Source organism: Rhipicephalus microplus, chromosome X (assembly GCF_043290135.1).
Source record: "Rhipicephalus microplus isolate Deutch F79 chromosome X, USDA_Rmic, whole genome shotgun sequence".
NCBI classification, from domain to species: domain Eukaryota; kingdom Metazoa; phylum Arthropoda; class Arachnida; order Ixodida; family Ixodidae; genus Rhipicephalus; species Rhipicephalus microplus.
Window position 1 is genome coordinate 468,121,209 of NC_134710.1, and position 15,011 is coordinate 468,136,219.

The following is a 15,011-nucleotide window of genomic DNA, read 5'->3' on the forward strand; positions in this document are numbered from 1 at the left end:
CATGATATGCACCACATGCTTTCACTATGGGGTATGGTCCGGACATAGAGGACCTTGAAAATGCTTGGTCAACCCTGTCCACCATCTAGGCATCGGTCTTTCAATAGGTGCTTTCAGGAAAAGCTCCTTAGAAAGCTTCTTGTAGAACAAATTAGTTGTTCCATTTGCCAAGATGTACTTAGTATACTTTCTCAAAGAGAAGACAAATAATGAACACTCTGCATACTCAAGTTTTTTTTTTTCAAATGTGCTGCTCTGAAAGTGTGATCGCGAGCGCGCTCGCCGGCGTTTTGCCACATCCTGCTACAGCCACAGTAACCGTGTAACCCGGAATGCTCAAATCAGCCAATGGCCGTGGACTTAGATATATGGCGCAGTAATCTGCGTATATGGCATCATTTACAAAAAGAAGGCAGAATTATTTCTAGCTGACTTTGATAATTGCAAATTCCAGACCGTGTGCAGCACTCCACTGTTAGGCTCACGTGTTCTTGGGAGATTCAGCTACCAATCGGCAGTGTATTTTGGCCGTGCTGAAGAAGTGTGGCAGGTTTTCGTTAGAAGGTGTCCATAATTTTTACATCATATACCAGGAAATTCTTGGCATGGCTGCTTAAAAGAGGCTGGTGTTGTAGTTTTATTAAAGGAAAGCCCCTGCCTCAGGCAGTTGTGCTTTTCCATAATCTCACATTTTATTATCATGATCACTGGTCATATTATTAGCAGCCATAGACCACTCCACTTGTTGCTGTCACAACTTTATCTTTTATGATTTCGTATAGCAATTAATTTTAGGCCAATTTATAGCCATATTGCATACTATCATGTAATACACACTTACACCACATCATCAGTAATGGAGCTCATTAGCCACCCCTGGCCCTTGCTTCACTAAAATCCTGCAGTCATCATCGTGCACCTAGGCCCTTGATTCCCAAATGTGCAGTAGCACCCCTGTTCTTCAATGAAGGGGGGGGGGGGGGATGCACGTGAAGTGCTGTTGTGGTGCCATGCATTCTTGCACCTTCCAGTGCGGGGGTGTACCATTTAGGTGAGGCCTCACTAGCCCGGCATGCTACACATGCAGACAGCAATAACATTCCGATTGCGTTCTTAGCACTTGTATCAGAGTCCGCTGTCCTTGTGGTCTAGCAAAACAAGGACGTTGTCTAGAAGCACTGTATGAGGGTTTTAAATGAGTGTACAGATAGCTGGAAAAAATGCTTTGATTTGCCACAACTTCTTAGTATCATAGAACACGATTGGTGCGCTCTATTTAATCACCATTTTTGCACAGATTTATGTTGAATTCCTCGTCTCCACTCTGAGGTGTTCTACTCGTTCAAGGACAGTGCGTAGATTACCCATGGCGTCCACGTCAGATAATCGGAATGCACAATACTATAAAACTCGTGGTTTGGCACATATACACTGCATCTATACTGTAACATGTCGCTCGTTAACCGCTACTGTTCGCCTGTGTGCCGCTTTTGTTGTTGTTAGCCCTATAGCAGATGACAGGCCGACAGCACTTCCAATGCATTTCATCTGCACCCTCTGCACATCAAAAAAAAAGAGCTGAGAATGGCTGTACTGGGTGTTGGCATAACCTGCACTTTTTATTTGTATACGGTGTCTTGTACCTTTTCTCAATCGAACATACCTTGTATTGACTTGTGTAGGGAAAAGAGAGAGCCGTTTGGTGAGTGCTCTTATACCTCTCAAAAGAAATTTGAAATGCACTCGTGAAACTTGTATTTGTTCAAACTCGATGGCAGGAACAGGTTACGATTTAAAAACCAGGGCCTGTATTCATAAAAACATCTTACGCTAAGATGTTTTGTAACAGAATATTTCAGCCATTCACAATACGGTACATTATGAGCAAAGCCAACTGATAATAAGAAAAGGCACTTGTGAAAGAGATATTTTGGGAACTCGGCACCAGCACACCTACGAGACTGGAGCCATCATTCGACGCAGCGCAGGCTTTTTTTTTTCTTTTCTTTTCAAGCCAACAATAAACATGATGGTGGGGAGAGGGTGACATTGTAATGAAGGAAGGATATAAAAACTTCAATGGGAATTGTTGCAGAAGCTTTTTTAGTCATATTTGCATCGATTACGTGTGATTATTTTGCTGTATACTTGCAAGCAATACAGCACGATTGGCTGTGGGTTCAAAAGTTTATTGCTTGCACTTCGTCTCCATTTAGGAATTCCTGTTTAGTACCTGGCTGTTAGAGAGCAGTACATACACATATATACATATAATATAAACAGAACAAATAAAGAAGTGTTCTGTGCTTTCATAGCTAACTCTTAAATAATAGGAAAGCTAGGTGTTGGAAAGACATCAGTGTAATTGCAGAGATCAAACTGTTTTTATTTAGACTTCATGGACAGTGACATAGCGTGCTCAAAAACCCCCCATCAGCCCCTATGCACAGCGAGTTAGCAAATTTTATGTCGCGCTTCGCAGCATTCCTGGAGTAATACAGCGCCACATTTCTGCTATTTTAGACTTTAGTCTTGGGGGCGTTGTCGCTTCGGTGTACACGTGGTCTTTAATGTATCCCCATAAAAATAATTCTAGCGGAGTCAAATCTGGGGATCTTGTGGGCCACTCTATTGGTCCTAAATAGCCCATCCATTTCTCAGAAAATTCTCAATCAAGCCACATTCAAGTTCGCCCGCAGCTATGCGGAGGAGCTCCATCTTGCTGGAACCAGATATTCCCACGCTGTACTAGAGGAAGGTTGCAGGTGAAGTCGCTCAGTGGGCCAATGAGTAGCATTCTGTGGGGAGCATTCAGTCAAAAATGACCCAGCCAATAATTTTGCCATCGTAAATGCTGCAGCAAACACTGAAAGACCACTGCACCTGGTGTTGTCACTGCAACAGCCAGTGAGGATTCGTAGCGCTCCAGTAATGACCATTGTGAACATTGACTTGGGCATTGCACGAGAAGCGAGCTTCATTGGACTAGATTATGTTCTTCAGGAAGCCAGGATTACCTTCTTCCTGTATGAGTGTCCAGTTGCAGAAGTCAAGACGGCTTTGCAAATTTCTGTCTTCCAGCTGTTGATACCATGCCATGTTCACCCATACCATGCAGGTGAACATGGTATGGGTGAAGTCCTCCGTTCTTGAGTATGCGCCAAAACACTACTGCTGTAAATGCTGGTTTCAGCACTCACGTCGCAGACGCTTGCATGGGGATGGGCTAGCACATAGTATTCTTTGAATTTCGTGTTTTTTAAACAAACACTGGAAAAAATTAACCAGCCTCATTATCTTGCCGTAAGAAAATTTTGTTATTTCTGGATAAGGGCTACAAGTTTTGCATTGAAACTTTTTCTCTGAATTGAGTATTTAAAAACACCATGTTTGGCAGATCAAAAAAGTATATTCTGATGTGCTACGTTCAGCTAAGAACAATAACGCGCTAGTTGAAAATACATAGTGCTCATTTTTAATTTTTTTATTGCTTGGTGCTTTTTAGCCAAAACACCCTGTATCTGCAGAGGCACCAGTAGGCCATCAAAATACGAAGATGGTACTATTTACTGAGAAAGCTAATAATAACAGTAAAGGTAGTTCATGCGAAAAGAAAAGTAAAATTATGCTCAACGATGGCAGGCACGTAGTGAGGGAGTTCTTGGGTCTTCTGGCTATAATAAACAGCAGCGTTGGGACGGGCCTGCACTTGGCTTTTTAGCCATATTGTCCTTCATTGCCCCTGAATCCCAGTATATTATAGTTTGAATTATAGGATAACCATGTGCAGTGCCATAAAGGCTCACACTATGTTGACAGAGCGGATTGTAAGTTCCTATTGTAAGCGTTAAGTTGGGCAATACAGGTAATAAATGTTGCAATTATAATGCCGGACTAACACAATGCAGTGATAGGCTAGTTGGTGCTTGTTCATAGTAACTTTTAGCGCTACATAATGATCCAAAAAAGATTGACAAGGCACAGCACTACTCTCAACTGACATCGTTTTATACCATCACACGCCTTTGCAAAAGAAAGAACAGATCTGAAGATCATGTCTAGGAAGTAAGATGTGCCAGAACCAGGACAACTTGTGTGCAACAGAGAATTTTCATTTAACATATTTTTCACCTTTTGCAGTTCGGTCAACGCGACACAGTAAAAGTGCTTCATGATCGAGCACTGCTTGACAACTTCTTTCGGTGTGCTTAGCCGTGCATTTTTTGTGCACATTTATGCATTTTTTATTGCATTATGCACAATCTCAAAATGAGTCAGCAAACATTTTTTACTTGAGCTGTGATTTATTTAGTTTTGGGCCGTAACGGACGGAATGTAGGTAAAGGTTTCGAACTGCAAGGTGTTAAACCTGAACCGACAAAGGAAGTGCATATCGTGAAGATCAGTGGTTCATGCACAGGGAGCATTACCGTAATCAAAGAGCACCCTGACTGGGCAGTAGCCAAAAAAGCAAATTCCACACTGAATAGTGCTGAAAACAGAATTCTGACGCACTGCACACCAGTTGACTGCATTCTAGTGAAAAATGTCGTCTACAATAAAATACATAGGCGTCCATCTTACCCGTAACCTCTCAAGGAATGCTCATGTCAAGGCAACAGCTAATATAAGGCTTCAAGAGCTCTAGGATTTGTTACATACAATTCGCACTGTGCTAAACAGTCTACAAAACTTCTTGCATACATAATAACTGTGCTCAGAAATAGTGTACGCCATCTCTATTTGAAGTCCTAATCAGCAATACCTCATTGATAAATTTCAGGCCATCAAAAAAAAAAAAAAAAAAAAAAGCAGCCCGCTCTATCACGGAAAAATGTTCATGGATCCACAGAATAACAGCTATTAAAATGTCGTTGAAATTACCTGCACTAGAAAACCGAAGGCTTATTGCATTGCTTTCTCATTTTCATGTGCTCTATTCCAGAGATTCATCGTTCTTACAGTCATAGATTAAACCAGCTCATTGCATTTTTGTAGGCTTGGATTGTGCATACAAAATACAACCTATGTTTGCGCATACTAACTTGCTTTGAGACTTTCCACAGTTCTTTGCAATATATCATAAGAATAAAGTACCAAGCCGCGTGTTAACTACGCAGGATCATGACTCATTTATTAACAAATCGATGCAGATGAAGAACACAGAATAGTAAACCTTTGTAGCTTTCTTTTGTTGAGTTTAGTTTCAATGAAACCTTTATTATTTCATGCCTTGTTTCATACCTTACTTAATATTATAATAATTGTAACTAAAATACAAGAAAGCCAAGGAAAGTTTAGGGGGTGTCATTTGTCGTTAGGCAGAACAATCCTTTATAATTCCTCTTCTTTCCTTCATTCATAGGGAGGGTCTCATTCTGGCAGACTGGATGCCTTCAGGTAGCATGTGAGAGATTTCTGGTCAGCTGCCAATTTGTGAAGATGTGGGAGGGTCAGTCAGTGCTGCCTGTTGCTATAGGGAACCGAAGCTCAAGTTTGCGGAGCGACAACAACGCCCCGTCTAGCACTTGCAGCGAGCTCCAGAAAACCTGAGGAGAGGTGCGGGAGGGGGTGCAGGCGAGTCAGTGTGTTTCGCTGATATGGAAGCGCATGCGACATGCACGGGACGCAGGGTACCTTGGCGGGCGCCGTGCCGTCATCTTGGTGCGCTAAAATGAGACGCTCGCTGTGTGAAGTTGCCTTACCGCGATTGAAGCGGTGGCCCCACGAAAGTGTAGGTGAGGTCTAAGGTATTGTTGTGGTGTGGGCTGCCACAACAATGCAGACAGCACAAAGGAACGCTCTCCATGTGTAAAGCTGTAGCAGTTTCCCAGCAAGTCACAGCCGGCGAACACAGCTGCGTTCGCGAAAGATAGAGCAAGCATGACAAGAGAGCTGGAAAAAAACAAGGCGAGCACTTCTATTGGACTCACTGTGGTTAAAGCTCAGCTTGTTGCTTTGCGGCGAAGTCGGCGGGTCATGCTCCCGTGGTACGGAAGACATGACTCTAACGCTTCAGGAACATTTTAATGCTATGGCCGTATAACTCCACTAATGTTTGCACATGACAGTAGATGGCTGCTACTGATAGATACCACATCAAAACAACTATTATATGGTTTTCATAGCGTCAACGCAGCAGATTGATAGAGTATGCAGCTTCATGTCGGCAGGATGAGACTTACCTCAAGGCATACGTCGTACACGGTATTCTCACGGAGGACCTGAGAAATGCATTTCGCAGTGACTCTGGCATCCTCGTCTTCGGTCGTCTGCTCCACATCATAAACTTAGCTAACGAGCTTTGCTCCTTTTGTTAGAATTGCTTTTCGGAAGTGCTTGCCCAGCTCGGAGATCTTTATGAAACCGCGCTGCAGGCGACTCAAACGGTGGCTCAAACGCACTGCGCACTCTCTGCACGGGCACGTAAGCGAGCGGCAGCGCGTTGGCGGGAAGGGAAAATGGCGATATACATCCCCGATTTATACTTTTCTACCAAAAATGGCGCTGCCTGTTCAGAGTCGCAGCGACACCATGCGTTGCTTTGGCTTCCTATTGCGGCGAGTGTAGAACACTTTTTTTTTGCCTGTCGGCATCACGCAGCACGTGAACTTATTACGAGCTGGCTTGTGTGCATCTGAAGATGCCTTCTGCCACAGGAAAGGCAATGCCGCAAGTAGCACGCAGGTACCTTTTTTCTGTGATTTTTAAAGAATATTGGGCACATTTCTTGAAACACCTTGTATATTGTACATGTTATCACTAGAGGCCGGATTTTTAGGCACTAAAAAAGTGAGTTCTAGGTGCCAAAGACAGACAGGTAAAACACCGTTCTAGGCCTTCATAATGATAAATATAGGCATGATAAAGTTCAACAAAAATTGAAATAACTTAAAACAACGACGTCAGTGATTTGTATCTACGACAAAAAGCAAAAAAAAATGGTGTGGTTTAAGGTAGCACAAAGGTACCAATAGTTGAACATAGGCACGCATTTCTTACATGATTCGCAGATTACGGATTTCCATTTCATTGTCCAGCATTTTGAGTCGTGTTCACTATCCAATCACTACTCTGCTGGGTCTCTTTCATTTCGTCGTGGCTGGGAAAGGCAGCTCAGGAGCAAATAACCAGACCATTGATACCCCAGAAGAGAGGGATCCCAGGTTTAAACACGTAATTTCTCCGCGGTCCATGAACACCTCAAAGGGCCCCTCCCTAGGTATGGGCATTTGGAGCTGACAAGCGTAATGGATGCACTGGGCATTGAGGATCATACCTGTTAAAATTTGGAATGCTACGTGTCGTAGAAAAACGCAAAATTTCTACTGAATGCCACTTGGTTTTTTCGCGGGCACGTGACCCAAGATGGAGGGAGTGACGTACAGCAAGGAACGGTCCTGCTTTTACGTCGCTTCTTTAAGTTGACATTGGTGATCTGACGTTACTCACCATACACTCTTCATCATATCTTGATTAAATGCTGGCTATATCTAAAAAAAGTGATTAAAAATGTCCCATTTCCTGATTACATCCTGCATTTTAAACGGTACCTCATTAAGAGCGTTGCACGTGAATTATTCTAGTTGGTGTGTGTAATTTTTGTGTTCTGTTGTGCAGCACAAATGAGGAGTACTTTGGTATGAGCTAGCTGCTTCATATCATTTTGAAAGAGAAGCGCAAAGACAAAGGGAAAAGAAAGACAGCGTTCTTTCTCTCTTTGTCTTTCTTTTCCCCGAGTCCTTGCTCTGCCCTTTCAAAATGAGTATAATGAACGAAAGCTGAAAAAAAAAAATTTTAAACATGCAAACAAAATCTCAGCTTTTTAATATTTTTATTTTTGTTTTCAATGGCCGCGAGATGCTATACACTAATCGGCCCTCGTTTCGCGTCCACCTCGGTGGACCAGTGGCTATAAGGTGCTCCGTTGATGACTCGAATGCCGCGGGCTCTATTCTGACCGCGGTGGTCGCATCTAGGTGGCGGCGAAAAGCTAGATGCCGATGTACTGTGCAATGTCAGTGCACGTTAAAGAACACCAAAGGGTCAAAATTTCCAGACACCTCCACTACGGCATCCCTCATAATCATATCGTGGTTCTTTTTTCACTAAAATCCACTCATACTACCACTACTACTTCAGGTAATATATACTACTACTGCTACTACCCCATTTCTCTTGCGTTCGTCTTCTCGTCATTTCTGCACCGTGCCTTTGCCAACCCTGACAACGCTTAGCTTGTGTTTGGTGCATCGTCTCTGACCGCAGTTTCAGCATAGCAACGTCGTGTATCGCGGTTACGATACATGAGGCATCTCAGCCTCTCCAAAAGTACGCCCACTGACAGATCCATCCCGCAGAAATGGGTAATACACAACAGAGAACGCCAAAGTGACACAACATCGATGGCGTACGTGCACAAGTAGGCTGGGGCGCGTCATGTGCGCGTGACCTTGCTTGCACATGAAGTTCTTGGTGCGTTTGCATCATGTGATCCTCTGGCCCCGATACTGAAGATAGCAGGGAAGGGATTAGGCTCGGGATGGCTACATGGGACAAGAGCCAAGAGATTCAAGCTTGCCTCTTCGCATCATGGTTTTGTGGCTTGTAGCGAATCGATTTGAGAATTCACCGTGGTAGAACGCTTTTCATTGGGCACGCAAAAAATTCTAGTGTCTACAACTTCTTATGTCGCCTAGAGAGGGGTGCTTAAAGAAGTAAATTACAAATAAAACAAAAGCCACGTGCAAATCACAGTTTTTACGCAAAGGTGCTGCAGCAGATGGGTTACAATGTCAAATAAAACACGCCTTCGTTGATGCAGCACACTTGTTCACTTCATAGGCCATTTCATTCAGTCATGAAACTAACAAAGCACTAATTAGTATAAAAATTAAATCTGATGCCACATTTTAAAATTTTAAAACAATTACCATTGTACAAGGAGGACTGTTTAGGTGCAATCATTTTTTAATGCAAGTTTTACCATGAAACGTTAGACATAGGAGCTTTAACTGCATATTAATTTGACATGATAGTAGCACTTCCCTTCCTAGTTTATTTTTCATATTTTGGTATAGCTGTCATTTTTTGAGTAATGCCTTAGAACTAACTTTGCAGCCTGGTTCGATATTTTATTATGTTTGTTACTTAAAGACATGTGCCGAAGGATCTCTTATGGCACAAGCGTATTCAGTCATAGGGTGAATGTATGCTAAATACATGGTTGATTGCAACATGTCAGTGCCTGCCTCAGGCTCCGCTGTATAAAGTATAACGATCTGGTGGCCTTCACTACCACTGAATCAACATGAGCATTCCAGGAGTGGTCCTCCATGTTTTTTCATTCATTCTCCACCTATTCACGGCTACACAGAAAAACCTGCTTTTCACCAGTTTCTTCAGGACACTGGACAGCTGTCTATAGAAAACGGCCTTGACCATAGACGCCCCTCTTATTCCCATCTTTAATTTTCTCTCCTCATTCTCCTGCAGAAGCTGGTTCTACTTAGGGCTGAAAAAATAGCGTCTTTTGCACTCCTCATGCTCCTCATCTAATCGCATGCGTATAGTGACCAGAGAGTGCCATTTCACTGCGATTAGCGGTTCTTTTGCGGAAGTTGCCAGAACTAGAAGACTTCATTGAACCTCATAGTGTTTGGACATATTAATGTTGCCTTTTTTTACATGAATAACGGTTTCAAACCATACTCAAAAATAAAATTTGGGCTTAAATAGTGCTCATATAGGCACTTATTACAAAAGAGGCATTTATAGGCACTTATAGGGATTTAGGCGTGAACACCTAAAATAGGCATTTATAGGCACTATAAAAACACCATAAAAGCCCTGCTTAACCTCTAATTCATGCTCATATATCAAAATCGCATGATAGGAACGCAGTGAACAAAATAGGCTTTTGCCTATAATCTGGCCTCTAGTTATCACTTCTATTCTATCGAAAGGCAAATCCAGCAACTATTCAAAGTTGCTTCTACTTTCTTTGGATCAAAGGGAATGACATTTGCACATGCCGTGTTTCAATTAAAAAAAGAATATTGTGCAGGTTAGTTGGGTCATGACAAATATGTTCATTTTTCTTTGTAATATGTGATACATACTATTCAAATTCGATAAAAAGTTTTGACCCAAATCACTATTTGCTTCGAACTGAAATTTTGCTGTTTGCACAAGCCTACTTTTTGAATTTTTTTTTCTGTTCTGTTAAAATATTTCTTTGGGGAACATAGCCAAACGGTTTTGTAACCCCCCCCCCCTCCACACACACTACATAATATCAACATAAATACACTAATAAATTAATAAATGAAAAGGCTTTTGAAAGGTCTCTGGTGGTGGTGTCATGGCTCTTTTCCAAAATAATAGTGTGATTAACAAGGCTTGACACTTGCATTGTTTACAGTGCGGAACTAGAAGATAAGAGCCTGTACCAGTCAGCAGAGGCACATATTTTTTCCAGTGTCCTTTAGGAGCTCGCTCCCAAAGCTCGTGCCCTGTGTGGCGGCCGCTGACGTGTACACTTCTCCAGTCGCCGCTCAAGGTTGCCGCGCCGGTCGCCTCTCTGGTTATATCAACAATGCTCATTAGATGGCGTGCCGCCACCCAAGGCGCCTATTTCCGATGGCCTGCACGCTCGCCTCTTTGTGACTACGTCTACTTTGTTCTCGTCACTTCATAGGCATGGCAGCACGGGACAAGTTCCTACGGTGAGTGTTACACACGGGTACCGATATTCTCCTGAGCCCCCTCACCTGCCTGCTCTCGTGCCGCCACAAAAAGCGTCAGTTTACCATGGCCCGCTGGCTTGCCTGCTCGTCTCCTCGCGACTATGACCACTTCGTTTTCGTCACTTCGTAGGCACGGCAGCACGTGACAAGTTCCTACGATGAGTGTTATGCACGTGTGTCAATATCCTCTAAGGCCCCTCACCTGCCTGCTCTCGCGCCGCCACACCTGGTGTCTGTTTTCGATGGCCCGTGTGCTTGCCTCGTCGGAACTACTTCCACTTTGTTCTCGTCCTTTTGTAGGCATAGCAGCACGTGAAAAGTTAATTATTACGATGAGTGTTTCGCATGGGTACCAACATTCTCCCAAGCCCCCTCACCTGTCTGCTCTCAACCCCATTGAAGAATGCCTGATAGCTCCACGTCTGCCATTTATGAGCGTTAGGCATTTGACTCACGGCAGCGGCCAGTATGGCATAAAGGGGCGGGTGGTTAACATGCCAATCGACGTGGCCGCCACTGTGTAGTGACGTCTGCGGAACGCGCTCGACAACGCTGCTTTCGACGTACACATGATGCACCGGATTGTTAACAAGCCTTCCTACAGAAATGGTCTCACCAAGAAACACCCCGTGCACCTTCGAGCAAGCTCCTCTAGCATCATTCACTTTGTGGATATGGCGGTGATTATTTTTTTTTCATTCAGAAACATATTAATACGGTTCTCTGATATATAGAAATGATAAGGCACATTTTAAGGGCTCATCTGCATGGCAGGTACAAGTATTAAGAAGTTACGCATTTACATGTTGTATGAAGCATGTTGAGAAACATGAGACTTGAATTCTAAAATTGTATTCTTGAAAACCTCGAAGCTACCAGCATATTTGGTGGGGAACTTTCCCATTTAAAGTGTGAATAAGAACAAAGCTCCTGTTTCTGAGCACTGCATGGTAAGATCTTGTCAAGTTGCATGTGCTTTCTGAGAGGAATGCTTCCGGTACATCTTGAATGCCTGGTTGCAGTGAATTGAATTGGTTATATGTGTGTGGTCCGTATGAGTAGTCCGGCACTATTGGCTTGCGTGGTCTGCAGCTTCTGTAATATATGCAGTTATGTTTAGTGTAGTAGCTGCAGAACTCCGTGTGCTGAGCGAGTGCTAATTTCTGCATGTTTGGCTTAGTGGCGGCAGTTACAGGGGCTGGTTCGCGTTGGACCCAGTGAAACCATGCTTGGAAGTGGTGCGAAGCCTTCATCGAGGTCTTTTGACATTGGTGCATTGTCGGTGCTGAAAAAGCCGTACAAACAGCATCACAGAGCTTCGGGCATCGCATGTTACACACCGAGATAACACCTCAAAGTAAGAATTAATAGGGCAGTTAAGTGGACTATCAGGTTATTTCGTGGCCTAGATCCACCATTTGGACATAGGGGGTTCAGTGCAGCACCATCCCTCATGGCTTTAAGCTTCCCTCACCTGCCCATTGTGATATATTTGTCTTGTCTGGGTAACTAAAGTCTTTAGACCTATGTCAGCAAAATTGATTCACCAGTGCAGAGGGTTTCGAACAAGGGAACTTTATTTGCGGCACCAATGCTACTGCTCATATAAGGGGCCCTGTTTTGTGGTTTAAATGGGCTCAATTTTTGAGTGTCTTATTAATTTACAAGTTTACCGAATAGGCAACGATTGGCTGTTTTTACTCCTTGAGTGTTTTTGTGAGTTAATGCTGGAGTACCAATATTCTGAATCAGTTTCACTTATGTGTGCTTTTCGGTTTTATTTACGGAGTTGAATGCAACGAATCATTCATCGATGAAGAAAGAAAAACAGATATCAGGCAATGCTTATTTCATGCTTTCTTTGCGACTGACAACAAATTTTCGGAGTGCAACAGAAGGCTTACCGGTCAAAAAGTTTGATCGTAAAGTGGTAATGCAGAAAACACTGTGAAACATTTTTGATCAGACTTTTTTCTATCTGCAGTGCCGATGCTGCAGTGCCAACACATGCTGCACACAATGGTAGGTGAGCACGAGAGCTGTTTATGTGCTCTGCTGCTGTAGCTGCGGTTTTCTGCGCATGTGTGCATGCCATGCACCTGCACTGTGTAATGATATAGTTCCACTTTTTGATGCAAAAATAGTGCCCCTTCTCATCATTTATTTCTTTTACTTCGTAGTAAGCATAGAATAATGTTAGGATGCCTAATATTGTCGCGGTACAACGCGAATAAAACACAGGTACACCTTGAAGCAACGAAAGCAGCGTGTTTTCAACAGCTGAGCCACAAGATCGTCTTTTTCGGTCTTGAGTGAAGCTAGAGGCCTACTACCTCGTGTCCACTAAATCCCCCATCATTGTTTTCGTCCACATGTAGACACGCATCAATATATAACTATACTGTAATTACAATCACCAATTGTGGCTCACATGAATTAAAGCAGACTAGCGTATAGCTCAGCGAACGACTCATTCATGCAATGCCAAAGCTTGCTGCCAGGCTTGTGACTTGCTGCCAGGCCGATTTTTGTGACTTTCAAATGGAATTAATAAGTAAAATCATATTGAAATTTCTTAGAGAATGTTCGGCACTGCCACAGTAATTTACAGTTCCTCCACTTGCACCAGCATCTTGTAAGATGTTCTGGCCATTTTTAAGATGCCTTAGGTTTGTAAAAATTGTGAATACGTAAGAAAAAAGTTAATTTGAGACCAGTGAGCTGGAACGTAACTGAATGGGTTTTTGCTAGAAATTAACCATTCTTAAGCCTTTGAGGGCCGTTTGTTTTTTCACCATATATGATTCAATATAAGATGATCCTTGATGGGATTGACAGATAAATATATAAATAAAGCAAATACGACCCCCCTAGGAAAACATTTTTCTATTCCAACTTAAATTCTTCAGGTCAACCTATTTTTTAAAAATTAGCGTAATTTTTCCAGCCTGACCGTAAAGGAAGAGAAGTCTTGCCTTTGTGTATTTTGCTTTTTCATCAGATTCTGCGTCCGAACTAGTAACTTCTCGCTCGACTGATGGGCTCACATCAAATGAACCTGATTCTGATTTGGCACTTTGGCAAGGGGTCCGCGATGGAGTAACGATTACTGAACTTTCGTTTCGGCGCTCCTCGCTGTGTAACCACCTACTAAGGACAACACGAGTCGCACCTATTCAGGCTCCTCGGTCTGAATATCGGTTTTGAATGCTTGAAAACCACCAGCTACTACCCGTGCGGCAATGGAAGGATCAAGGGTTTCCACCGGCAGCCATTATGTTCCACTCGGACTCAACCTGGCTTGAGGCCATCCCAGCTGTTATTCTCTGTCTTTGTGCCGCCTTCAAGCTGGACATCCATGCTACACCAGCAGAGCTCGTCAACGGGAAACCACTTTGTCTTTCAGGTGAATTTCTCATAGCTCTGCCATCCAGCACTATGATGTCAGACCCCACCGACTTCGTTGCCCGGCTCTGACGCATCATTCCCGCCTTATGCCTGTCACCTGCAGCCCACCACAGCAAGCCTACACTTTTTGTATTCAAGGAGCTAGCTTTTTTCCATGACAGCAACGTCTGCTGGCCTTTCCAGCCACCCTACAGCAGACTCTACCTAGTTGTCCATCGCGACTACAAGAAATTCACTTTGCGCCTGAACGGGGATGCGGTCAGCGTCTCGATTGACCGGCTCAAGCCTGTATACATAGCTGCGAATGAACCGGGCAGTGCCACTCCGTCCACAGGCATCCTTCCACAGCCATGAGGTCATTGTCACCATGAGGTTTTATATTAAGGTCCAACATTGCCCTGCGCTTTGTATGTTCGGCATGTCAGTGAAATTTTGTGAGGATATCAGTGATCACAGCTCAAGCCAGAATGAAAATGCCCGCCATATTTTGTAGTGGGCAAGGCTCATGATGGATCAGGGGGGGGGGGGGGGGTGGGGCGTTTTAGGCTCTGTGGAACATTGCGTGAGGCTTTCAACTTGGGCACATATTATCACTGGTGCGAGTTTCGTTGGGTCTTGCGTGTGTCATTCTAAAGGTGCAAAATAAACACACGGATAGGCAGAAAACACAACATGTGTGCTCTCTTCGTGTTCCCTCTGTTTCCCTTGAATTGGAATTGAAGCTTTCTATTTGCCCGACCAGCCTCAAAATTTACTCAGTTGTGCTAATTTCAGCGAAAAATGGACCCCACATACGTTGCCCACCTGTAGTTTGAGTCACCAATCAATCCAAGCGCGCAGACTTTAACCTCAAGT

The 15,011-nt window shown here is 43.5% G+C and overlaps 1 protein-coding gene across 4 annotated transcripts in view; it reads left to right on the top strand.

Annotated features, from left to right (window-relative positions):
- The window catches only part of O-fut1 (O-fucosyltransferase 1), a 113,425-nt gene that overhangs the window by 16,970 nt on the left and 81,444 nt on the right, over nucleotides 1–15,011 (top strand). Inside the window, exons 1-2 of one of the 4 annotated variants that reach the window (XM_075880769.1) lie at nucleotides 10,293–10,727; nucleotides 12,733–12,770. The exons of the other annotated variants lie outside the window; for them this stretch is intronic. Of the exons in view, the coding sequence (XP_075736884.1) occupies nucleotides 10,702–10,727; nucleotides 12,733–12,770 (64 nt within the window). The 5' untranslated portion in view covers nucleotides 10,293–10,701. Of the gene's footprint in view, nucleotides 1–10,292; nucleotides 10,728–12,732; nucleotides 12,771–15,011 lie in introns of those variants that run through there. 4 annotated transcript variants of the gene reach the window in all.